A 23,979-nucleotide genomic window follows, 5' to 3' on the forward strand; every position below is an offset into this window, starting at 1 on the left:
ATATTTTTCTCCCACTGATTGATGTAGTGATTTTTTTTCAGGTAGATTTTAGAACCCAAATCAAGCAAAAAAATAAATAGGCTTTCTATGGCCCACTGAGTGAGAGATGGCACACACAGGAGTCAGGAGTGGCACACAAGCCCTGAGGCCAATATTTTTCTCCCACTGATTGATGTAGTGATTTTTTTTCAGGTAGATTTTAGAACCCAAATCAAGCAAAAAAATAAATAGGCTTTCTATGGCCCACAATTTGAGAGAGAGAGATGGCACACCCAGGAGTCAAGACTGGCACACAAGCAGAAAGGGTAATATTAATCTCCCACTGTTTTTTTTTTTTGTTTCAGGGAGACTTTAGAAACCAAATAAGATAAAATGTTTTTTTCAGGGACAATTTAGAACCCAAATCAAGCAAAAAAAAATAGGCTTTCTATGGCCCACTGAGTGAGAGATGGCACACACAGGAGTCAGGAGTGGCACACAAGCCCTGAGGCCAATATTTTTCTCCCACTGATTGATGTAGTGATTTTTTTTCAGGTAGATTTTAGAACCCAAATCAAGCAAAAAAATAAATAGGCTTTCTATGGCCCACTGAGTGAGAGATGGCACACACAGGAGTCAGGAGTGGCACACAAGCCCTGAGGCCAATATTTTTCTCCCACTGATTGATGTAGTGATTTTTTTTCAGGTAGATTTTAGAACCCAAATCAAGCAAAAAAATAAATAGGCTTTCTATGGCCCACAATTTGAGAGAGAGAGATGGCACACCCAGGAGTCAAGACTGGCACACAAGCAGAAAGGGTAATATTAATCTCCCACTGTTTTTTTTTTTTGTTTCAGGGAGACTTTAGAAACCAAATAAGATAAAATGTTTTTTTCAGGGACAATTTAGAACCCAAATCAAGCAAAAAAATAAATAGGCTTTCTATGGCCCACAATTTGAGAGAGAGAGATGGCACACCCAGGAGTCAAGACTGGCACACAAGCAGAAAGGGCAATATTAATCTCCCACTGTTTTTTTTTTCTGTTTCAGGGAGACTTTAGAAACCAAATAAGATAAAATGTTTTTTTCAGGGACAATTTAGAACCCAAATCAAGCAAAAAAAAAATAGGCTTTCTATGGCCCACTGAGTGAGAGATGGCACACACAGGAGTCAGGAGTGGCACACAAGCCCTGAGGCCAATATTTTTCTCCCACTGATTGATGTAGTGATTTTTTTTCAGGTAGATTTTAGAACCCAAATGAAGCAAAAAAATAAATAGGCTTTCTATGGCCCAATGAGTGAGAGATGGCACACACAGGAGTCAGGAGTGGCACACAAGCCCTGAGGCCAATATTTTTCTCCCACTGATTGATGTAGTGATTTTTTTTCAGGTAGATTTTAGAACCCAAATCAAGCAAAAAAATAAATAGGCTTTCTATGGCCCACTGAGTGAGAGATGGCATACACAGGAGTCAGGAGTGGCACACAAGCCCTGAGGCCAATATTTTTCTCCCACTGATTGATGTAGTGATTTTTTTTCAGGTAGATTTTAGAACCCAAATCAAGCAAAAAAATAAATAGGCTTTCTATGGCCCACTGAGTGAGAGATGGCACACACAGGAGTCAGGAGTGGCACACAAGCCCTGAGGCCAATATTTTTCTCCCACTGATTGATGTAGTGATTTTTTTTCAGGTAGATTTTAGAACCCAAATCAAGCAAAAAAATAAATAGGCTTTCTATGGCCCACAATTTGAGAGAGAGAGATGGCACACCCAGGAGTCAAGACTGGCACACAAGCAGAAAGGGTAATATTAATCTCCCACTGTTTTTTTTTTGTTTCAGGGAGACTTTAGAAACCAAATAAGATAAAATGTTTTTTTCAGGGACAATTTAGAACCCAAATCAAGCAAAAAAAAAAAAGGCTTTCTATGGCCCACAATTTGAGAGAGAGAGATGGCACACCCAGGAGTCAAGACTGGCACACAAGCAGAAAGGGCAATATTAATCTCCCACTGTTTTTTTTTTTCTGTTTCAGGGAGACTTTAGAAACCAAATAAGATAAAATGTTTTTTTCAGGGACAATATAGAACCCAAATCAAGCAAAAAAAAAATAGGCTTTCTATGGCCCACTGAGTGAGAGATGGCACACACAGGAGTCAGGAGTGGCACACAAGCCCTGAGGCCAATATTTTTCTCCCACTGATTTATGTAGTGATTTTTTTTCAGGTAGATTTTAGAACCCAAATGAAGCAAAAAAATAAATAGGCTTTCTATGGCCCAATGAGTGAGAGATGGCACACACAGGAGTCAGGAGTGGCACACAAGCCCTGAGGCCAATATTTTTCTCCCACTGATTGATGTAGTGATTTTTTTTCAGGTAGATTTTAGAACCCAAATCAAGCAAAAAAATAAATAGGCTTTCTATGGCCCACTGAGTGAGAGATGGCATACACAGGAGTCAGGAGTGGCACACAAGCCCTGAGGCCAATATTTTTCTCCCACTGATTGATGTAGTGATTTTTTTTCAGGTAGATTTTAGAACCCAAATCAAGCAAAAAAATAAATAGGCTTTCTATGGCCCACTGAGTGAGAGATGGCACACACAGGAGTCAGGAGTGGCACACAAGCCCTGAGGCCAATATTTTTCTCCCACTGATTGATGTAGTGATTTTTTTTCAGGTAGATTTTAGAACCCAAATCAAGCAAAAAAATAAATAGGCTTTCTATGGCCCACAATTTGAGAGAGAGAGATGGCACACCCAGGAGTCAAGACTGGCACACAAGCAGAAAGGGTAATATTAATCTCCCACTGTTTTTTTTTTTGTTTCAGGGAGACTTTAGAAACCAAATTAGATAAAATGTTTTTTTCAGGGACAATTTAGAACCCAAATCAAGCAAAAAAAAAATAGGCTTTCTATGGCCCAATGAGTGAGAGATGGCACACACAGGAGTCAGGAGTGGCACACAAGCCCTGAGGCCAATACTTTTCTCCCACTGATTGATGTAGTGATTTTTTTTCAGGTAGATTTTAGAACCCAAATCAAGCAAAAAAAAAAAAAAGGCTTTCTATGGCCCACTGAGTGAGAGATGGCACACACAGGAGTCAGGAGTGGCACACAAGCCCTGAGGCCAATATTTTTCTCCCACTGATTGATGTAGTGATTTTTTTTCAGGTAGATTTTAGAACCCAAATCAAGCAAAAAAATAAATAGGCTTTCTATGGCCCACTGAGTGAGAGATGGCACACACAGGAGTCAGGAGTGGCACACAAGCCCTGATGCCAATATTTTTCTCCCACTGATTGATGTAGTGATTTTTTTTCAGGTAGATTTTAGAACCCAAATCAAGCAAAAAAATAAATAGGCTTTCTATGGCCCACTGAGTGAGAGATGGCACACACAGGAGTCAGGAGTGGCACACAAGCCCTGAGGCCAATATTTTTCTCCCACTGATTGATGTAGTGATTTTTTTTCAGGTAGATTTTAGAACCCAAATCAAGCAAAAAAATAAATAGGCTTTCTATAGCCCACAATTTGAGAGAGAGAGATGGCACACCCAGGAGTCAAGACTGGCACACAAGCAGAAAGGGCAATATTAATCTCCCACTGTTTTTTTTTTTTTGTTTTTGTTTCAGGGAGACTTTAGAAACCAAATAAGATAAAATGTTTTTTTCAGTGACAATTTAGAACCCAAATCAAGCAAAAAAAAATAGGCTTTCTATGGCCCACTGAGTGAGAGATGGCACACACAGGAGTCAGGAGTGGCACACAAGCCCTGAGGCCAATATTTTTCTCCCACTGATTGATGTAGTGATTTTTTTTCAGGTAGATTTTAGAACCCAAATGAAGCAAAAAAATAAATAGGCTTTCTATGGCCCAATGAGTGAGAGATGGCACACACAGGAGTCAGGAGTGGCACACAAGCCCTGAGGCCAATATTTTTCTCCCACTGATTGATGTAGTGATTTTTTTTCAGGTAGATTTTAGAACCCAAATCAAGCAAAAAAATAAATAGGCTTTCTATGGCCCACAATTTGAGAGAGAGAGATGGCACACCCAGGAGTCAAGACTGGCACACAAGCAGAAAGGGTAATATTAATCTCCCACTGTTTTTTTTTTGTTTCAGGGAGACTTTAGAAACCAAATAAGATAAAATGTTTTTTTCAGGGACAATTTAGAACCCAAATCAAGCAAAAAAAAATAGGCTTTCTATGGCCCAATGAGTGAGAGATGGCACACACAGGAGTCAGGAGTGGCACACAAGCCCTGAGGCCAATATTTTTCTCCCACTGATTGATGTAGTGATTTTTTTTCAGGTAGATTTTAGAACCCAAATCAAGCAAAAAAATAAATAGGCTTTCTATGGCCCACTGAGTGAGAGATGGCACACACAGGAGTCAGGAGTGGCACACAAGCCCTGAGGCCAATATTTTTCTCCCACTGATTGATGTAGTGATTTTTTTTCAGGTAGATTTTAGAACCCAAATCAAGCAAAAAAATAAATAGGCTTTCTATAGCCCACAATTTGAGAGAGAGAGATGGCACACCCAGGAGTCAAGACTGGCACACAAGCAGAAAGGGCAATATTAATCTCCCACTGTTTTTTTTTTTTTTGTTTCAGGGAGACTTTAGAAACCAAATAAGATAAAATGTTTTTTTCAGGGACAATTTAGAACCCAAATCAAGCAAAAAAAAATAGGCTTTCTATGGCCCACTGAGTGAGAGATGGCACACACAGGAGTCAGGAGTGGCACACAAGCCCTGAGGCCAATATTTTTCTCCCACTGATTGATGTAGTGATTTTTTTTTCAGGTAGATTTTAGAACCCAAATGAAGCAAAAAAATAAATAGGCTTTCTATGGCCCAATGAGTGAGAGATGGCACACACAGGAGTCAGGAGTGTCACACAAGCCCTGAGGCCAATATTTTTCTCCCACTGATTGATGTAGTGATTTTTTTTCAGGTAGATTTTAGAACCCAAATCAAGCAAAAAAAATAAATAGGCTTTCTATGGCCCACTGAGTGAGAGATGGCACACACAGGAGTCAGGAGTGGCACACAAGCCCTGAGGCCAATATTTTTATCCCACTGATTGATGTAGTGATTTTTTTTCAGGTAGATTTTAGAACCCAAATCAAGCAAAAAAATAAATAGGCTTTCTATGGCCCACTGAGTGAGAGATGGCACACACAGGAGTCAGGAGTGGCACACAAGCCCTGAGGCCAATATTTTTCTCCCACTGATTGATGTAGTGATTTTTTTTCAGGTAGATTTTAGAACCCAAATCAAGCAAAAAAATAAATAGGCTTTCTATGGCCCACAATTTGAGAGAGAGAGATGGCACACCCAGGAGTCAAGACTGGCACACAAGCAGAAAGGGTAATATTAATCTCCCACTGTTTTTTTTTTTTGTTTCAGGGAGACTTTAGAAACCAAATAAGATAAAATGTTTTTTCAGGGACAATTTAGAACCCAAATCAAGCAAAAAAAAAAATAGGCTTTCTATGGCCCAATGAGTGAGAGATGGCACACACAGGAGTCAGGAGTGGCACACAAGCCCTGAGGCCAATATTTTTCTCCCACTGATTGATGTAGTGATTTTTTTTCAGGTAGATTTTAGAACCCAAATCAAGCAAAAAAAATAAATAGGCTTTCTATGGCCCACTGAGTGAGAGATGGCACACACAGGAGTCAGGAGTGGCACACAAGCCCTGAGGCCAATATTTTTCTCCCACTGATTGATGTAGTGATTTTTTTTCAGGTAGATTTTAGAACCCAAATCAAGCAAAAAAATAAATAGGCTTTCTATGGCCCACTGAGTGAGAGATGGCACACACAGGGATGGCACTCTAGCAGAAATGCCAATCTTAATCTCCCACAAAAAAAAAAAAAAAAAAAACAGGGACTGTCCTACAATTACTATCTCCCTGCAGTAATCTCAGCCAGGTATGGCAGGCAGCAATAAGGAGTGGACTGATGCACAAATTAAATAAAAAGTGTGGACAAACAAAAAAGATTGCTGTGCAGAAAGGAAGGAACAAGAGGATTTGTGCTTTGAAAAAAGCAGTTGGTTTGCACAGCGGCGTACACACAGCAATACAGCTATCAGGGAGCCTTCTAGGGCAGCCCAATGAGCTACAGCGCTGAGGGAAAAAAAATAAGGCCTAAGGTGAATGTTTAATGCATTGCAGAAGTGGGATAATAAGAAAGGAAATTCTGAGTTTTTTTTTTTTTTCTTTCTTCCTCCCCTTTACCTCAGAGTGGCTTGAGCTTGCTGCAGACATGAATGTCCAGACCTTGATTACTAGTGTGGATCAGCTTGCTGCTCGTGTGCAGGGTATTCAAGATTTTGTTACCAGTAGTCCTATGTCTGAACCTAAAATACCTATTCCTGAACTGTTTTCTGGAGACCGATTTGTTTAGGAATTTCAGGAATAATTGTAAATTGTTTTTATCTCTGAGACCCCGTTCGTCTGGAGACTCAGCTCAGCAAGTTAAAATTGTTATCTCTTTCTTGCGGGGCGACCCTCAGGATTGGGCTTTCTCGTTAGCGCCAGGAGACCCGGCATTGGCAAATATTGATGCGTTTTTTCTGGCGCTCGGGTTGCTTTACGATGAACCCAATCTTGAAATTCAGGCAGAAAAAGCCTTGCTGGCTATCTCTCAGGGCCAGGAGGAAGCTGAAGTGTATTGCCAAAAATTTCGGAAATGGTCCGTGCTTACTCAGTGGAATGAGTGTGCTCTGGCCGCAAATTTCAGAAATGGCCTTTCTGAAGCCATTAAGAATGTGATGGTGGGTTTCTCCATTCCTACAAGTCTGATTGATTCCATGGCACTGGCTATTCAAATTGACCGGCGTTTGCGGGAGCGCAAAGCTTCTAATCCTCTGATGGTGTTGTCTGAACAAACACCTGATTTAATGCAATGTGGTAGAATTCAGACTAGAAATGAACGGAAAAATCATAGACGTCAGAATGGGTTGTGTTTTTACTGTGGTGATTCTACACATGTTATATCAGCATGCTCTAAACGCCTAACAAGGGTTGTTAGTCCTGTCGCCATTGGTAATTTGCAACCTAAATTTATTTTGTCTGTGACTTTAATTTGCTCATTGTCTTCCTACCCTGCTATGGCGTTTGTGGATTCAGGTGCTGCCCTGAGTCTTATGGATCTGTCGTTTGCCAAGCGCTGTAGTTTTGTACTTGAGCCGTTGGTAAATCCTATCCCTCTTAGAGGTATTGATGCTACGCCATTGGCGGAAAATAAGCCGCAGTTTTGGACACAGGTAACCATGTGCATGACTCCTGAACATCGGGAGGTGATTCGTTTTCTTGTTCTGCATAAAATGAATGATTTGGTCGTTTTGGGTCTGCCATGGTTACAGACCCATAATCCAGTTTTGGATTGGAAGGCAATGTCAGTGTCAAGTTGGGGCTGTCCGGGAATTCATGGTGATTCCCGCCGGTGTCTATTGCTTCCTCTACTCCTTCGGAAGTTCCTGAGTATTTGTCTGATTATCAGGATGTTTTCAGCGAGTCCAGGTCCAGTGCTCTTCCTCCTCATTGGGATTGTGACTGCGCTATAGATTTGATTCCAGGTAGTAAATTTCCTAAGGGAAGATTATTTAATCTGTCTGTACCTGAGCATACCGCAATGTGTTCGTATATCAAGGAGTCTCTGGAGAAGGGGCATATCCGTCCATCCTCTTCCCCTCTTGGTGCGGGATTCTTTTTTGTGGCCAAGAAGGACGGATCTTTGAGACCTTGTATAGACTATCGGCTTCTGAATAAAATCACTGTTAAATTTCAGTATCCTTTGCCTCTGTTGTCAGACTTGTTTGCCCGGATTAAGGGTGCCAAGTGGTTCACCAAGATAGATCTTCGTGGTGCGTACAACCTTGTGCGCATTAAGCAAGGAGATGAATGGAAAACTGCATTTAATACGCCCGAAGGTCATTTTGAGTACTTGGTGATGCCTTTTGGGCTCTCTAATGCTCCTTCAGTTTTTCAGTCCTTTATGCATGATATCTTCCGGAAGTATCTGGATAAATTTATGATTCTTTATCTGGATGATATTCTGTTTTTTTCTGATGATTGGGACTCCCATGTTAAGCAGGTCAGGACGGTGTTTCAGGTTTTGCGTGAGAATGCTTTGTTCGTTAAGGGCTCAAAGTGTCTCTTTGGAGTACAGAAGGTTCCCTTTTTGGGTTTTATTTTTTCCCCTTCTGCGGTGGAGATGACCCAGTCAAGGTCCGAGCTATTCATGATTGGACTCAACCCACGTCAGTTAAGAGTCTTCAGAAGTTCTTGGGATTTGCTAACTTCTACCGTCGTTTTATCGCTAACTTTTCTAGCGTTGTTAAACCTTTGACGGATATGACCAAGAAAGGTTCTGATGTTGCTAACTGGGCTCCTGCAGCCGTGGAAGCTTTCCAAGAGCTGAAGCGCCGGTTTACTTCGGCGCCTGTTTTGTGCCAGCCTGATGTCTCACTTCCCTTTCAGGTTGAAGTGGATGCTTCTGAGATCGGGGCAGGGGCCGTTTTGTCGCAGAGAGGCCCTGGTTGCTCTGTAATGAGACCATGTGCTTTTTTTTCTAGGAAGTTTTCGCCTGCTGAGCGGAACTATGATGTTGGCAATCGGGAGTTGTTGGCCATGAAGTGGGCATTTGAGGAGTGGCGTCATTGGCTCGAGGGTGCTAAGCATCGTGTGGTGGTCTTGACTGATCACAAGAATCTGATGTATCTCGAGTCTGCTAAACGCCTGAATCCTAGACAGGCCCGTTGGTCATTGTTTTTCTCCAGTTTTGACTTTGTGGTCTCGTACCTACCAGGTTCAAAGAATGTGAAGGCTGATGCTCTTTTAAGGAGCTTTGTGCCTGACTCTCCTGGAGTTTCAGAGCCAGCTGGTATTCTTAAAAAGGGAGTAATCTTGTCAGCCATTTCTCCTGATTTGCGACGTGTGTTGCAGAGATTTCAGGCTGGTAGACCTGACTCTTGTCCACCTGACAGACTGTTTGTTCCTGATAAATGGACCAGCAGAGTCATTTCCGAGGTTCATTCCTCAGTGTTGGCAGGGCATCTGGGAATTTTTGGCACCAGAGATTTGGTGGCTAGGTCCTTTTGGTGGCCTTCCTTGTCACGGGATGTGCGGTCATTTGTGCAGTCCTGTGGGACTTGTGCTCGAGCTAAGCCTTGCTGTTCTCGTGCCAGCGGGTTGCTCTTGCCTTTACCTGTCCCGAAGAGGCCTTGGACACACATTTCCATGGATTTCATTTCAGATCTTCCGGTGTCTCAGGGCATGTCTGTCATCTGGGTGGTATGTGATTGCTTTTCCAAGATGGTCCATTTGGTGTCTTTGCCTAAGCTGCCTTCCTCTTCCGATCTGGTTCCTTTATTCTTTCAGAATGTGGTTCGCTTGCACGGCATTCCTGAGAATATCGTGTCTGACAGAGGATCCCAGTTTGTTTCCAGGTTCTGGCGATCCTTTTGTCCTAAGATGGGCATTGATTTGTCATTTTCGTCCGCCTTTCATCCTCAGACTAATGGCCAAACGGAGCGAACAAATCAGACTCTAGAGGCTTATTTGAGGTGTTTTGTTTCTGCAGATCAGGATGATTGGGTGACCTTCTTGCCATTGGCTGAGTTTGCCCTTAATAATCGGGCTAGTTCCGCTACTTTGGTTTCGCCATTTTTCTGCAACTCTGGTTTTCATCCTCGTTTTTCCTCGGGACATGTTGAGCCCTCTGACTGTCCTGGGGTAGATTCTGTGGTGGATAGGTTGCAGCGGATCTGGAATCATGTGGTGGACAACCTAAAGTTGTCACAGTAGAAGGCTCAGCGTTTTGCCAACCGCCGCCGCGGTGTGGGTCCCCGACTTCGTGTTGGGGATTTGGTGTGGCTGTCTTCTCGGTTTGTTCCTATGAAGGTCTCCTCTCCTAAATGTAAGCCTCGCTTCATCGGTCCTTATAAGATTTTGGAAATCCTTAATCCAGTGTCCTTTCGCTTGGATCTTCCGGTGTCGTTTGCCATTCACAACGTGTTCCATAGGTCTTTGTTGCGGCGCTACGTTGTGCCTGTGGTTCCTTCTGTTGAGCCTCCTGCTCCGGTGTTGGTTGAGGGTGAGTTGGAGTACGTGGTGGAGAAGATCTTGGATTCTCGTCTCTCCAGACGGAGGCTTCAGTATCTGGTCAAGTGGAAGGGCTATGGTCAGGAGGATAATTCCTGGGTGGTCGCCTCTGATGTTCATGCGGCCGATTTAGTTCGTGCCTTTCACGCTGCTCATCCTGATCGTCCTGGTGGTCTTGGTGAGGGTTCGGTGACCCCTCCTTAAGGGGGGGGGTACTGTTGTGAATTGGACTTTTTGGCTCCCTCTTGTGGTCACTAGCGACATGGCACTTTGAGCTTCTTTCTCTAGCTTGGTACCCACCTGGCTCGTTAGTCCAGGGGTGTTGCTATTTAAGCTTCCTGGATTTTCAGTCTGGTGCCTGGCATCGTTGTAATCAGTTCCTTTCTGTTTGCTCCTGTCTGCTGGTCCTGGTTCTTGCAAAATAAGCTAAGTCCTGCTTCCTTATTTTTTGGTTATTTGCATTTGCTCTTATTTCTGTCCAGCTTGTACCAAATGTGATTCCTGATATAGCTGGAAGCTCTAGGGGGCTGATATTCTCCCCCCGTGCCGTTAGACGGTTCGGGGGTTCTTGAATATTCAGCGTGGAAATTTTGATAGGGTTTTTGCTGACCGTATAAGTCATCTTCCTATATTCTGCTATTAGTCAGTGGGCCTCTCTTTGCTAAAAACCTAGTTCATCCTTACGTTTGTCTTTTCTTCTTACCTCACCGTTATTATTTGTTGGGGGCTTGTATCCAACTTTTGGGGTCTTTTCTCTGGAGGCAAGAAAGGTCTATCTTTTCCCTTCTAGGGTTAGTTAGTTCTCCGGCTGGCGCGAGACGTCTAGAACCAACGTAGGTATGTTCCCCGGCTGCTGCTATTTGTGGTGCTAGGTTCAGGTATACGGTCAGCCTAGTTACCACTGTCCTATGAGCTGGTTTTTTGTGTTTGCAGACTTGGTAATAAATTCTGAGACCCTCTGCCATTGGGGTCATAACAACTATGTGGCTGGGCAATATACTACGTGACTGGGCAATATACTATGTGGCTAGGCAATATACTATGTGGCTGGGCAATATACTACATGGCTGGGCAATATACTACGTGGCTAGGCAATATACTACGTGACTGGGCAATATACTACGTGGCTAGGCAATATACGGCGTGACTGGGCAATATACTACGTGGACTGGGCAATATTAATATACTACGTGACTGGGCAATATACTACGCGGCTGGGCAATATACTACGTGGGCTGTGCAATATACTACATGGCTGGGCAATATTAATATACTACGTGACTGGGCAATATACTACGTGGCTGGGCAATATACTACGTGGCTGGGCAATATACTACATGGCTGGGCAATATTAATATACTACGTGACTGGGCAATATACTACGTGGCTGGGCAATATACTACGTGGGCTGTGCAATATACTTCGTGGCTGGGCAATATACTACGTGACTGGGCAATATACTACGTGGGCTGTGCAATATACTACGTGGACATGCATATTCTAGAATACCCTATGCATTAGAATCGGGCCACCATCTAGTGACTCTATATAATACTGTATATGAGTTTCTCTTTTTGTATTGAAGAACTGAAATAAATTAACTTTTTGATGATATTCTCAATTAGTGAGAAGCACCTGTACTTTATTGAAGAACTTCCTTTAAAACAGAAGCAAAACCATAACTTAAAATTTGTTGCTATTCTTATGATTCTTGTCTTCCTATTTTTCCATGCCACTAGGCTGACACTTCTACTTACTGTTGAAGTTTTGTAATGTACACTGTGGCAAGGAAAAAAGTTATTTAATTATCATTACTGTTTGCCCAATGGTAAATCTTAGGGGATGGGAACTTGGAAGTATTGAGCTGTTAAATTTGCCTTATCCTTTTTGTTCCAAGATAAGATAAGCTGCCACCAAGGCTATGTTCACACTAGTCGTTTTAGCAGAGTTTTTTATGCTAATTTTCATCTGTGTTTTACAGTACCAGCAAAGCCTATGAGATTTCAGAAATCTCATGCACACAACTTTTTTTTTTTGTTGTTTTTTTTTGCCATCAGGATTTTGTTCTTTGCATGATTTTTTGCACAATGGAGCATGTCTCTTCTTTCATCGTTTTTGACCCATTGAAATGAATGGGTGGTGAAAAAGCGCAGAAAATAAGGCACCAAAAACGCAGGTATCAGGTTTTGCTGTGTTTTTTTGTGCCAAAACCTAATTCTATAGAATAGGACTTTTTTTTCCAATACTAAACTTTATCAGCATGCCCAAGAGACAAATCTAGCATGCCAAAACAGCAGCAAAAATGCAACAAAACTGCAGCAAAAAAATGCAAGAAAAACCAAGGAAAACTTGTTTTTTTCTGCAGCTTCTTTCCTGTCAAGAGATCTGGTTTTGTTGCAGAAAAAAAAAAGTGAAAAAACGCCTAGTGTGAAACTTACCTTAAAGGTTTTCGGCAGCGACTTATTCCCATTAGATGAAGAACAAGTCCAGAAAACAAACATTCTTGATGTCAGGTGTCTGCAAGCAGTGTGGTCACAGGGATCTGGATGGTCAGCAGTGGTGGCGGATAATTAAAGTAGCTGAATATGGCGGCTCACAGTTATCACCCTACTCCCGTGATATATATATACTTGTGTGGCAGCAGGAAAGCATCAACAGGAAATAATACAAAAATAAACTAATTTATTTCATTCTGTGAAAAATTGTTAAGGAGGATAAATTACTCTTGGTCTTATTCTCTACAATGTTCAGCAGTCCCTTCACTATATTAAAAGCCAGATTGATGCATGTACAGCAATAAATCACAATAAGGTCACGCCAAAGCATGTTGGGTGCGTTAGTCAACAATTTTGCCATCTGTGTGTTGTGATCTCGTCATTGCTTTCCATGTGCTCTGTTACTATTATGTTGTATGCTCGGTTTGGAACTACTAAGATCAATCCATCAATATCTGATGGGACAAACTGCTTTTGTTTCTGTCCAAATGTTCTATCATCTGGGGTAATCCTTTTGTCTCCTTTCCAAGCTCGTTGCACATTTCAACTACTCACTATCCATGACCATCTTTCATTCTCCGCCATATCATCTTTGACCATGCTGTCCTTGTTTTAGTCTTTGGCATACTATTTATACATATTCCTTCACAATTTCTTCTTCCATTTCTGCTGTTTTTTTTTCTTTCACTCCTCTGCAGGTATGAGGATCCTGGTAAACTTGCTGCTGGATACATTGCCTATGCTGGGGAATGTCCTTCTTCTGTGTTTTTTTGTCTTCTTCATATTTGGAATCATTGGGGTGCAGCTTTGGGCAGGACTGCTTCGTAATCGATGCTTCTTAGAAGAAAACTTTACTATGTAAGTCCATTTGAAGATTTATGACTTTCTATATGTTTGTGTACTTTTTACTTGTTTGTGTGCTGTTGTGTCTGATTATTCAATGTATTTCTTCAACATCCGAGGAGCATTTATCTTGTATACACAATTTACACCTTTACATCAATTCATAGGTAGGAAGTACCAAAGCTGGAAAAAGCACAAATAATGTTAATGAAGGATTGCCCATCTACTAATTATCTATCTATCTATCTATCTATCTATCTATCTATCTATCTATCTATCTATCTATCTATCTATCAGAAAAAAATGGAACAGATGAATTCAGAGTACAAGGCTCTCCAAACAAATACCCATTTGTATAAATAATAAAGAAGAAAAAAGGCGGCAGCACTCCAACAAATGATGAAAAAAGTGGACTTTATTAGCCCATATGGTGTGGCTAATAAACCACACCATATGGGCTAAAAAAGTCCTCTTTTTTCATCATTTGAATCATGGATGGAGAGGAGGCCGCTCATTGCACTGTAGCCTTCATTCTTATGGGAGAGCTGAAGACCAGTAGATCGTCGTGCTCGACTATCTCCAGCAGTCCCTTTGAGAATAAATGGAAAGGCAATGCATTTGATTGACCACTGCTTAATTTATATGGAAGAGCCCTGGTTCTCGGGATTGGTGATGCTTCTACCAGTGATTGAGAAGTTATCCTTTATCCACCAGTTAAAAGATAGCTGGGAACTCGAGAATACCCTTTTAAGTGATTTTCTTCTGAAAAAATAGTAAAACAAACAAAAAAGATATATAATTGTAATGACTCATACTATAAAACTATATAAATATTCATCCTGTACTGTGAATGCCATAAGAAAAAATATGAAAAACAATACCAAAATTGCAAAATTGGTGTTTTTTGTTCTTCAAACCTTACAATAATTTGTAATAAAAAGTTATAATAAAGTTGAATGTACCCAGAAATGACATTAGTAAAAACTTCACTTGTCCCTCTAAAAATATACCCTCAAGCCGCTCTGTCCACAGAAAAATGAAATAACTTTGGGCTTCAGAATATTGCAATCCCCATTCCAAAAAAAGAATAAAAATAAATTGATTTTTTTAAAGTAGCAAAACGTAAGGGCCGGGGGCGTGGTTGCAGCGTCCGCTCTATATTCTCAGAGTGGTGACTTAACCGGCGGCACCCCAGCCCCTATGACTGAATACTGAATGCTGGCGGGGAGAATAAAGATCATTTTATCTGACACACTTTCTGACACAAAAAGTAAGCTCTCACAGAGCTCTGCTGACCAAAAATTGTAAAACGTAGGTGCAAGGATTTTAGACAGTTATAAAACAAATGCTGCAAGGTAAGAATGATTTCAAAAATAGATTTGGTATTAGCTTATTCTCATCAATTAACAAAATTTAAAGTGAATGAACAAAAATGAAATTTAAATCAAATCAATATTTGGTGTAAACATCCTTGGTGCTTTTATGGAACTCATCAGGAAGGTTGTTCCAAACATTTTGGAGAACTAGCCACAGATCTTCTGGGGATGTCAGTTGTGCTAATCCTTCTGTCTCTTCGGGTAATCCCACACATATTCGATTATGTGCGATCAGGGTTCTGTACAGGCCATAACATTACTTCAAGGACTTATTTTGTAAGATAAAAATAGTTCTCAATGACAATCAATCAATGCAAAAATGCATGCACCCTGCTACTCCTCCCCTCTGAAGATGCATTTGGATTTATGGATTGACAGATAAAAAGAGATTGTTTCCCCATTTGGTGATTGCCTTGTTTTTCCTCCTATTTACTGTTGAGTTAGACCGTCTGTATGAAGAGCACCGCCGATATTGGTATATTCCCAATTTTCCCTACCTTATTCATAATTAATTCTACTTTTACATCTAACATGGCCTCCCCCTGTTTTCTGAGGGCTCTGGCGATGAGCCCGAAACTATTCCAGCACATGTCAGCCGGAATAGTTTTTTATTTTAAAGGGAAGTAATCGGGATGTGTTTTTCATCTGGTGCACTAAGTTTCCTTGACACATTACTGCATCTATGGCACTCAGCCCATTTCTTGGTGCTTCTTCAAAAGAGCTTGAACAGTAAAGCATGGAAATTTAGTTTGTTTTGACATTTTTGCTTGGGAGAGACCTTGCTGATGAAGTATAACTACCTTGTTGCTGTCCTCAATCTTGTAAAGGTGTATGAACTGTGACATGAAATTGTCTTGCACAACTTCACTTTCGTGGCACAATTTGGCTGTCAATCACCCAGTTTTAAGCCTCCTACTCAGTTTTTTATGTTTCAAGTAATGACTGTTTCTGCTTACATATGAAAATGATGATCATTATTACCTGTTTGGTATAATTGGTTACTCATATACCTGATTGTAATCCTACAAGATCCCTGAGTTTGTGCAAGTGTACATGGAAGAACTGATAATGTTTTGAAGGCAAAGAGTGGTCACAACAAATATCGATTTGATTTAGATTTCAATTTCCCTTTTTAAAATATCTAAAAATAATTTATCGTTGACACTTCTTACTTTGCAGCTTTTTTTCCTATCTGTAGATAGATAAATAAGTCCAAAAGATTGGAGGCAGCACACCGTTCAGATGAAAAAGCTTCTTATTTAATGGCCCAACATGGCGACATTTTGATTCCTGGGTGGGAACCTTTCTTTTGGACTTATATTGAAGGTTTGGTAAATAATTAGAGGGTTTGCACCCAAATAGCTCTTTTTGTTTTGGTGTTCTTATTTTTGACTTTATAGATAGATAGATAGTGCATAGCTGGCATGTATACAGTGAGTTATTTCTAGGAGGCATTAGTGCCATTATCATTAATGGATGAAAACTTTGTCTATATTTGTCTTCCTTTCAGCGTGTGCAGTACAGCTTGCTGATTATATAAGCTATTAAAAAATCAGTGTTCATTATCCGAGCTCAGAGATAAACATATTAACTGAACGTAATACACAGTCTAGCCCAAACTATTTCAGAGTCAAGTGTAGGCACAGTGCATGTTACAGAGACAGCAAATTACTCACGCACTTACTGCCACAATATCGGATGACAGATGTAGACCCATGCTCTAAAACAGAACATTTATGTCAATTAAAAATGTGAAAGTCGTAACAAAGAGTGTTGTAGCTATTAGTGACGTGCGAACCCATAGATATTTGGGTCCAGCGGGTTTGGTTGATCATTTTAAAAAAAGTTCAGTTCGGGAACCAGAACAGTACCCGAACTTGAACCCGAGCCCAGACATCATTCATTTGAAAGGGAGGCCCGAAGATTGGTTGTTTGCCACTCTACCATCTGTGTGACAGTGCGGCAAACACAAGCTCAGATCGGCGGTAAAATCGTTACCGACAGTCAGACTGCTGCAATTCCCACGCTGTCATATAGATTACAGCATAGGTAGCAGTGAGAGCAGGCGAGACTGAATTGATCACCCGGTGCCTGTGCAATAAATAAATAAATTTAAAAAATGACATGGGGTCTCCTCTATTTTTGATAACCAGAGCAGGCAAAACTGACAGTTGCGAGCTACAACCCCTAGCTGCCAGCTTTATCATGGCTGGTTATCAAGAATAGACGTGTCCCAAGCCGTTTATTTAAATAATTTAAAGAAAAAACATCTTGGGTCCCACCATTTTTGACAACCAGCCAAGCTAAAAGAAAGAGCTAGGGGCTAATATTCGCAGAGTGGAAAGGGCCATGATATTGGCTCTCTCCAGCCTAAAAATAGTAGCCTGCAGTTCCCCTAGAAGAGGCGCATCTTTTAGTATTCTTTCTGCCAGTCACAGCTGCTGGCTCACATACTGTCATCTGGCAGCGTGGGAACTGCAGCTCTCACACAGATGACAGTGTGGGACACAACCAATGTATGGGGTGCCGAACCCGAACAGTAACATGGACTTCCTGGAGAAGTCCGTGTTCGGGGTCCATGCACGGACACTAGGTGTTGTGTACGGACCCCGAACTTTACTGTTCGGGTTTGCCCATCACTTGTAGCTATCTATATAAAAATGTAGAATAAATTAGAATAAAATGCACAAATTTGAGTAATAATTTATTCTTCTTGATATCGATATGAGACCCAAATGACGGAAAATGCTGTGGGGGGTTTTTTGGGGTGCAATTTCTGCTGTGTTTAACTGTATAAGCAAAGTGGATTTGATTTAATGAAATCTAATGGCCACTGAGCTTCTAAAGATGATGTTGATCTAAGTGTTTAATGGTGTATTTTCTCACTGTAAGCTTTTATGGGGAACCTGAAGAAACGCATATGAAAAACATACGGTAGTTGCATTTTTAAAAGTGTAATCAAAACTTGTTTGAGCTAAAATACGCATTACAAGTCCTGCTTCAAAAAACGCATTATTAAATAATGTGCAAAAAGAATTACAAATTTGAGCAAAAACTCAACAATCACAAGAAGATTGTTATTGCATGTTTTGGTGTAGACACCTACAGAAAATATTCGATTAAAAAGCAGCAGAAAAAAGCACTGCATTTACACTACCTGTGAATGCTTCTATATAATCTTTTTATTAGCACTTTCTCACCTGATATTCAGTTGGTGTCATAACATCCTAAATTTTATTATCTGGAGTTTGAGATTAAAAAGTTAGAATTTTAAGATGAATAACAGAATTCCAGAGGCAAAAATAAAGAAATAAATCAGAATTCAGACTTGATTTAAAAAGAATTTAGACTTTTTTCATTCTCAAGATGATGTTATTAATATATTTCATGACCCCACGGCTCTTCCGTAATGAATAAATATTGGTTTCTACAGCAATCATCTTCATGATGCAAATTTGACTAATTACAGTTATAATTGGCCAGTTTAAAAAAAAAAATGTTATTTATAATTAATAACATATTGTTTGTTCACCATCAAAAGGGTTTACAAGATTGGACAAATTCAGATTCTATATTTGTCTGCTAGGTATAATATTTTTTAATGTAGGGAACATATTTATCAAGCTGAATATAAGAATTCTGGTAAATTTGCTCCAAAAATGTTTTATGTTTTAGACATTTTTTGTGTCTTATAGTGGTAAGGGTGTGATCTCAATGAAAAAGAGTTGGACCTAACTTACATATTTTGTGCCCAAAAATGCTCCACAATTTTGGCACACATTTCTGGCTCAAAGTTAGCCCACTAATAAGTGGTATAACCTTAGACTAGATAATCATGAGCCACTGTGATAAATCTGGTAAATTTTAAAACTGTAGTCTAACTTTGCTCTGCCTAAGAATTAAACGGTATTAATAAATGTGAACCGTTAAGTTCTTAAGGGCTCGTGCACAGCACCATAAAATGCAGATGTCCAATTTTTTCCTCTGACCATGTCGGTCCAGGGAAACAAATCGCAGCATACACAAGTTGCTTCCAATTATCTGATCGCACTTCGCTTTTCACTTCAATGGGTCTGTGAAAAAAAATTGAACTGCACTAAAATGACAACCGAGTGCCGGAAGATTTTCACAGACTGACACAATGGAGAATATGGATCTTTTTTTGGCATTCTCCACATCTGAGAAAATTGGAGCATACTATCTGATCACAGTGTGATTAGCATAATTAGACTGATTTTCTCGAATGAGAGAAAATAAGTCATTTAACTCTAGCTTTAGGGCAGGTTCACAAGATCGTTTTCTCTCCATCCGTGAAAACCTGTCTGATTATTTTCATCAGAGTTTGATCAGAGTCTCATCAGTTTTTCTCTGATGTGGAGAGAAAAAAAAGTTTCTCCACCTTCTCCATTTTCCCAGACTAGAAGGAGTGTGATACACCAGACTCCTACAAAAACTTGGCTGCTTTATATAAAGTCTCTCTTTACCCACAAGGAAAACACAAAGACTTATGTAGGATAAGTGGGCTGGCCACAGCTTTATTAAAAACAAAAATATTAAAAACAAAATTCCATCCATGCCTATTTCTTTTCTTTCCACCGATCTCCTCATTGAACCCCCAAAGGCCAAACGCTGTATTACAACGGGCCTTGCTGAATGAACATAATTGGGCATGGACAAGAAACAGGCCCATGCTGTGACAACTTTACACTTTACATTACAACACCATATAAAAAAACATTTTATATATATATAAACCTTTTGGCAAATACGCAACTGTTGTGACCCCAATGGCGAGGGTCTCAGAGGAACGTGGAAGTCTGCAGAATACAAAAATCCAGCTCATAGGGCAGTGGTAACTGGGTTGACCATATATCTACTCCTAACGCCAACACTAGAAGTAGCCGGGGATCATTCCTACGTTGATTCTAGATGACACGCGCCAGCCGGAGAATCTAGCTACCCCTAGTAGAGGAAAACAAAGACCTTTCTTGCCTCCAGAGAAGGGGACCCCAAAGCTGGATAGAAGCCCCCCACAAATAATGACGGTGAGGTAAGAGGAAATGACAAACACAGAAATGAACCAGGTTTAGCACAGAGAGGCCCGCTTACTGATAGCAGAATAAAGAAAGGTAACTTATATGGTCAACAAAAACCCTATCAAAATCCACACTGGAAATTCAAGAACCCCCGAACCGTCTAACGGTCCGGGGGGAGAACACCAGCCCCCTAGAGCTTCCAGCAAAGGTCAGGATATAGATTTGGAACAAGCTGGACAAAAATACAAAACCAAAACAAATAGCAAAAAGCAAAAGGCAGACTTAGCTGATATAACTGGAACCAGGATCAGTAGACAAGAGCACAGCAGACTAGCTCTGATAACTACGTTGCCAGGCATTGAACTGAAGGTCCAGGGAGCTTATATAGCAACACCCCTAACTAACGACCCAGGTGCGGATAAAAGGAATGACAGAAAAACCAGAGTCAAAAAACTAGTAACCACTAGAGGGAGCAAAAAGCAAATTCACAACAGTACCCCCCCCTTAGTGAGGGGTCACCGAACCCTCACCACGACCACCAGGGCGATCAGGATGAGCGGCATGAAAGGCACGAACTAAATCGGCCGCATGAACATCAGAGGCGACCACCCAGGAATTATCCTCCTGACCATAGCCCTTCCACTTGACCAGGTACTGAAGCCTCCGCCTGGAGAGGCGAGAATCCAAGATCTTCTCCACCACGTACTCCAACTCGCCCTCAACCAACACCGGAGCAGGAGGCTCAGCAGAAGGAACTACAGGCACAATGTACCGCCGCAACAAGGACCTATGAAATACATTGTGAATAGCAAACGACACAGGAAGATCCAGACGAAAAGATACAGGATTAAGGATTTCCAATATCTTGTAAGGCCCAATAAAACGAGGTTTAAATTTGGGAGAGGAGACCTTCATAGGAACAAAGCGGGAAGAAAGCCATACCAAATCCCCAACGCGTAGTCGGGGACCCACACCGCGGCGGCGGTTGGCAAAGCGCTGAGCCTTCTCCTGTGACAACTTCAAGTTGTCCACCACATGATTCCAGATCTGCTGCAACCTATCCACCACAGAATCCACCCCAGGACAGTCAGAAGGCTCCACATGACCCGAAGAAAAGCGAGGATGGAAACCAGAGTTGCAGAAAAAAGGCGAAACCAAGGTGGCGGAACTAGCCCGATTATTAAGGGCAAACTCAGCCAACGGCAAGAATGTCACCCAATCGTCCTGATCAGCAGAGACAAAACACCTCAAATAAGCCTCCAAAGTCTGATTGGTTCGCTCCGTCTGTCCATTAGTCTGAGGATGGAAAGCAGACGAAAACGACAAATCAATGCCCATCCTACTACAAAAGGATCGCCAGAACCTGGAAACGAACTGGGATCCTCTGTCTGACACAATATTCTCAGGGATGCCGTGCAAACGAACCACGTTCTGGAAAAACACAGGAACCAGATCGGAAGAGGAAGGCAGCTTAGGCAAAGGAACCAAATGGACCATCTTGGAGAAGCGATCACATATCACCCAGATAACGGACATGCCCTGAGATAGCGGAAGATCAGAAATGAAATCCATGGAGATATGTGTCCAAGGTCTCTTCGGGACAGGCAAGGGCAAGAGCAAACCGCTGGCACGAGAACAGCAAGGCTTAGCTCGAGCACAAGTCCCACAGGACTGCACAAATGACCGCACATCCCTTGACAAGGAAGGCCACCAAAAGGACCTGGCCACCAGATCTCTGGTGCCAAAAATTCCCGGGTGACCTGCCAACACCGAGGAATGAACCTCGGAAATGACTCTGCTGGTCCACTTATCCGGGACAAACAGTCTGTCAGGTGGACAAGACTCAGGCCTATCAGCCTGAAATCTCTGCAACACACGTCGCAGATCCGGAGAAATAGCTGACAAGATAACTCCATCTTTAAGAATACCAACAGGATCAGCGACTCCAGGAGCATCAGGCACAAAGCTCCTAGAAAGAGCATCGGCCTTCACATTCTTTGAACCTGGTAAATACGAGACAACAAAATCAAAGCGGGAGAAAAACAATGACCAGCGGGCCTGTCTCGGATTAAGGCGTTTAGCAGACTCGAGATACATCAGATTTTTGTGATCAGTCAAGACCACCACACGATGCTTAGCACCCTCGAGCCAATGACGCCACTCCTCAAATGCCCATTTCATGGCCAACAACTCCCGATTGCCCACATCATAATTTCGCTCGGCAGGCGAAAACTTCCTAGAGAAAAAGGCACAAGGTTTCATAACAGAGCAACCAGGGTCTCTCTGCGACAAAACGGCCTCTGCCCCAATCTCCGAAGCATCCACCTCAACCTGAAAGGGAAGTGAGACGTCAGGCTGGCACAAAACAGGCGCTGAAGTAAACCGGCGTTTCAACTCCTGGAAAGCCTCCACGGCAGCAGGAGCCCAGTTAGCTACATCGGAGCCCTTCTTGGTCATATCCGTCAAAGGTTTCACAATGCTAGAAAAATTAGCGATAAAACGACGGTAGAAGTTAGCGAAGCCCAAGAACTTCTGAAGACTCTTAACTGACGAGGGCTGAGTCCAATCAAGAATGGCTCGGACCTTGACTGGGTCCATCTCCACAGCAGAAGGGGAAAAAATGAACCCCAAAAAGGGAACCTTCTGTACACCAAAGAGACACTTTGAGCCCTTGACAAACAAAGAATTTTCACGCAAAATTTTAAAGACCAACCTGACCTGCTCCACATGCGAATCCCAATTATCAGAAAAAACCAAAATATCATCCAGATAAACAATCAAAAATTTATCCAGATACTTCCGGAAAATGTCATGCATAAAGGACTGAAAAACTGAAGGCGCATTGGAGAGCCCAAAAGGCATCACCAAGTACTCAAAATGACCTTCGGGCGTATTGAATGCGGTTTTCCATTCATCACCTTGCTTAATGCGCACAAGGTTGTACGCACCACGAAGGTCTATCTTGGTGAACCACTTGGCACCCTTAATCCGGGCAAACAAGTCAGACAACAGCGGTAAAGGATACTGAAATTTGACAGTGATCTTATTTAAAAGCCGATAATCAATACAAGGTCTCAAAGATCCGTCCTTTTTTGCCACAAAAAAGAATCCCGCACCAAGAGGGGAAGAAGACGGACGAATATGTCCTTTCTCCAGAGACTCCTTGATATATGAACGCATAGCGGTATGTTCAGGTACCGACAGATTAAACAGTCTTCCCTTAGGAAATTTACTGCCTGGGATCAAATCTATAGCACAGTCACAGTCCCTATGAGGAGGCAGTGCACTGGACTCAGACTCACTGAAGACATCCTGATAATCAGACAAATACTCCGGAACTTCCGAAGGCGTAGAAGAAGCAATAGACACAGGCAGGGAATCCCCATGAATACCACGACAGCCCCAACTTGAGACTGACATAGCCTTCCAGTCCAGGACTGGATTATGGGTCTGTAACCATGGCAGCCCTAAAACAACCAAATCATGCATTTTATGTAAAACCAGGAAACGTATCACCTCGCGGTGTTCAGGAGTCATGCACATGGTAACCTGTGTCCAATACTGCGGTTTATTTGCTGCCAATGGTGTAGCATCAATACCCCTAAGAGGAATAGGATTTTCTAATGGTTCAAGAGTAAAACCACAGCGCTTAGCAAATGAGAGATCCATGAGACTCAGGGCAGCACCTGAATCTACAAACGCCATGACAGGATAAGATGACAGTGAGCAAATCAAAGTTACAGACAGAATAAATTTAGGTTGCAAATTACCAACGGTGACAGGACTAACAACCTTAGCTATACGTTTAGAGCATGCTGAGATAACATGTGTAGAATCACCACAGTAGTAGCACAAGCCATTCCGGCGTCTATGAATTTTCCGCTCATTTCTAGTCAGGATTCTATCACATTGCATTAAATCAGGTGTCTGTTCAGACAACACCATGAGGGAATTTGCGGTTTTTCTATCACATTGCACCGAATTAGGTGTCTGTTCAGACAACACCATGAGGGAATTTGCGGTTTTGCGCTCCCGCAACCGCCGGTCAATTTGAATAGCCAGTGCCATAGTATCATTCAGACCTGTGGGAATGGGAAAACCCACCATAACATTCTTAATGGCTT

General features: G+C 41.7%; 1 protein-coding gene across 3 annotated transcripts in view; it reads left to right on the top strand.

Moving 5' to 3' along the window:
* CACNA1I (calcium voltage-gated channel subunit alpha1 I) overlaps nt 1-23,979 on the top strand; it is a 566,555-nt gene that overhangs the window by 194,878 nt on the left and 347,698 nt on the right. For all 3 annotated transcript variants that reach the window (XM_077277427.1, XM_077277430.1, XM_077277429.1), the window contains exon 4: nt 13,299-13,458. In XM_077277427.1, coding sequence (XP_077133542.1) covers nt 13,299-13,458 — 160 coding nt within the window. The remainder of the gene's footprint in view (nt 1-13,298; nt 13,459-23,979) is intronic.

Source organism: Ranitomeya variabilis, chromosome 8 (genome assembly GCF_051348905.1).
Source record: "Ranitomeya variabilis isolate aRanVar5 chromosome 8, aRanVar5.hap1, whole genome shotgun sequence".
NCBI lineage: Eukaryota > Metazoa > Chordata > Amphibia > Anura > Dendrobatidae > Ranitomeya > Ranitomeya variabilis.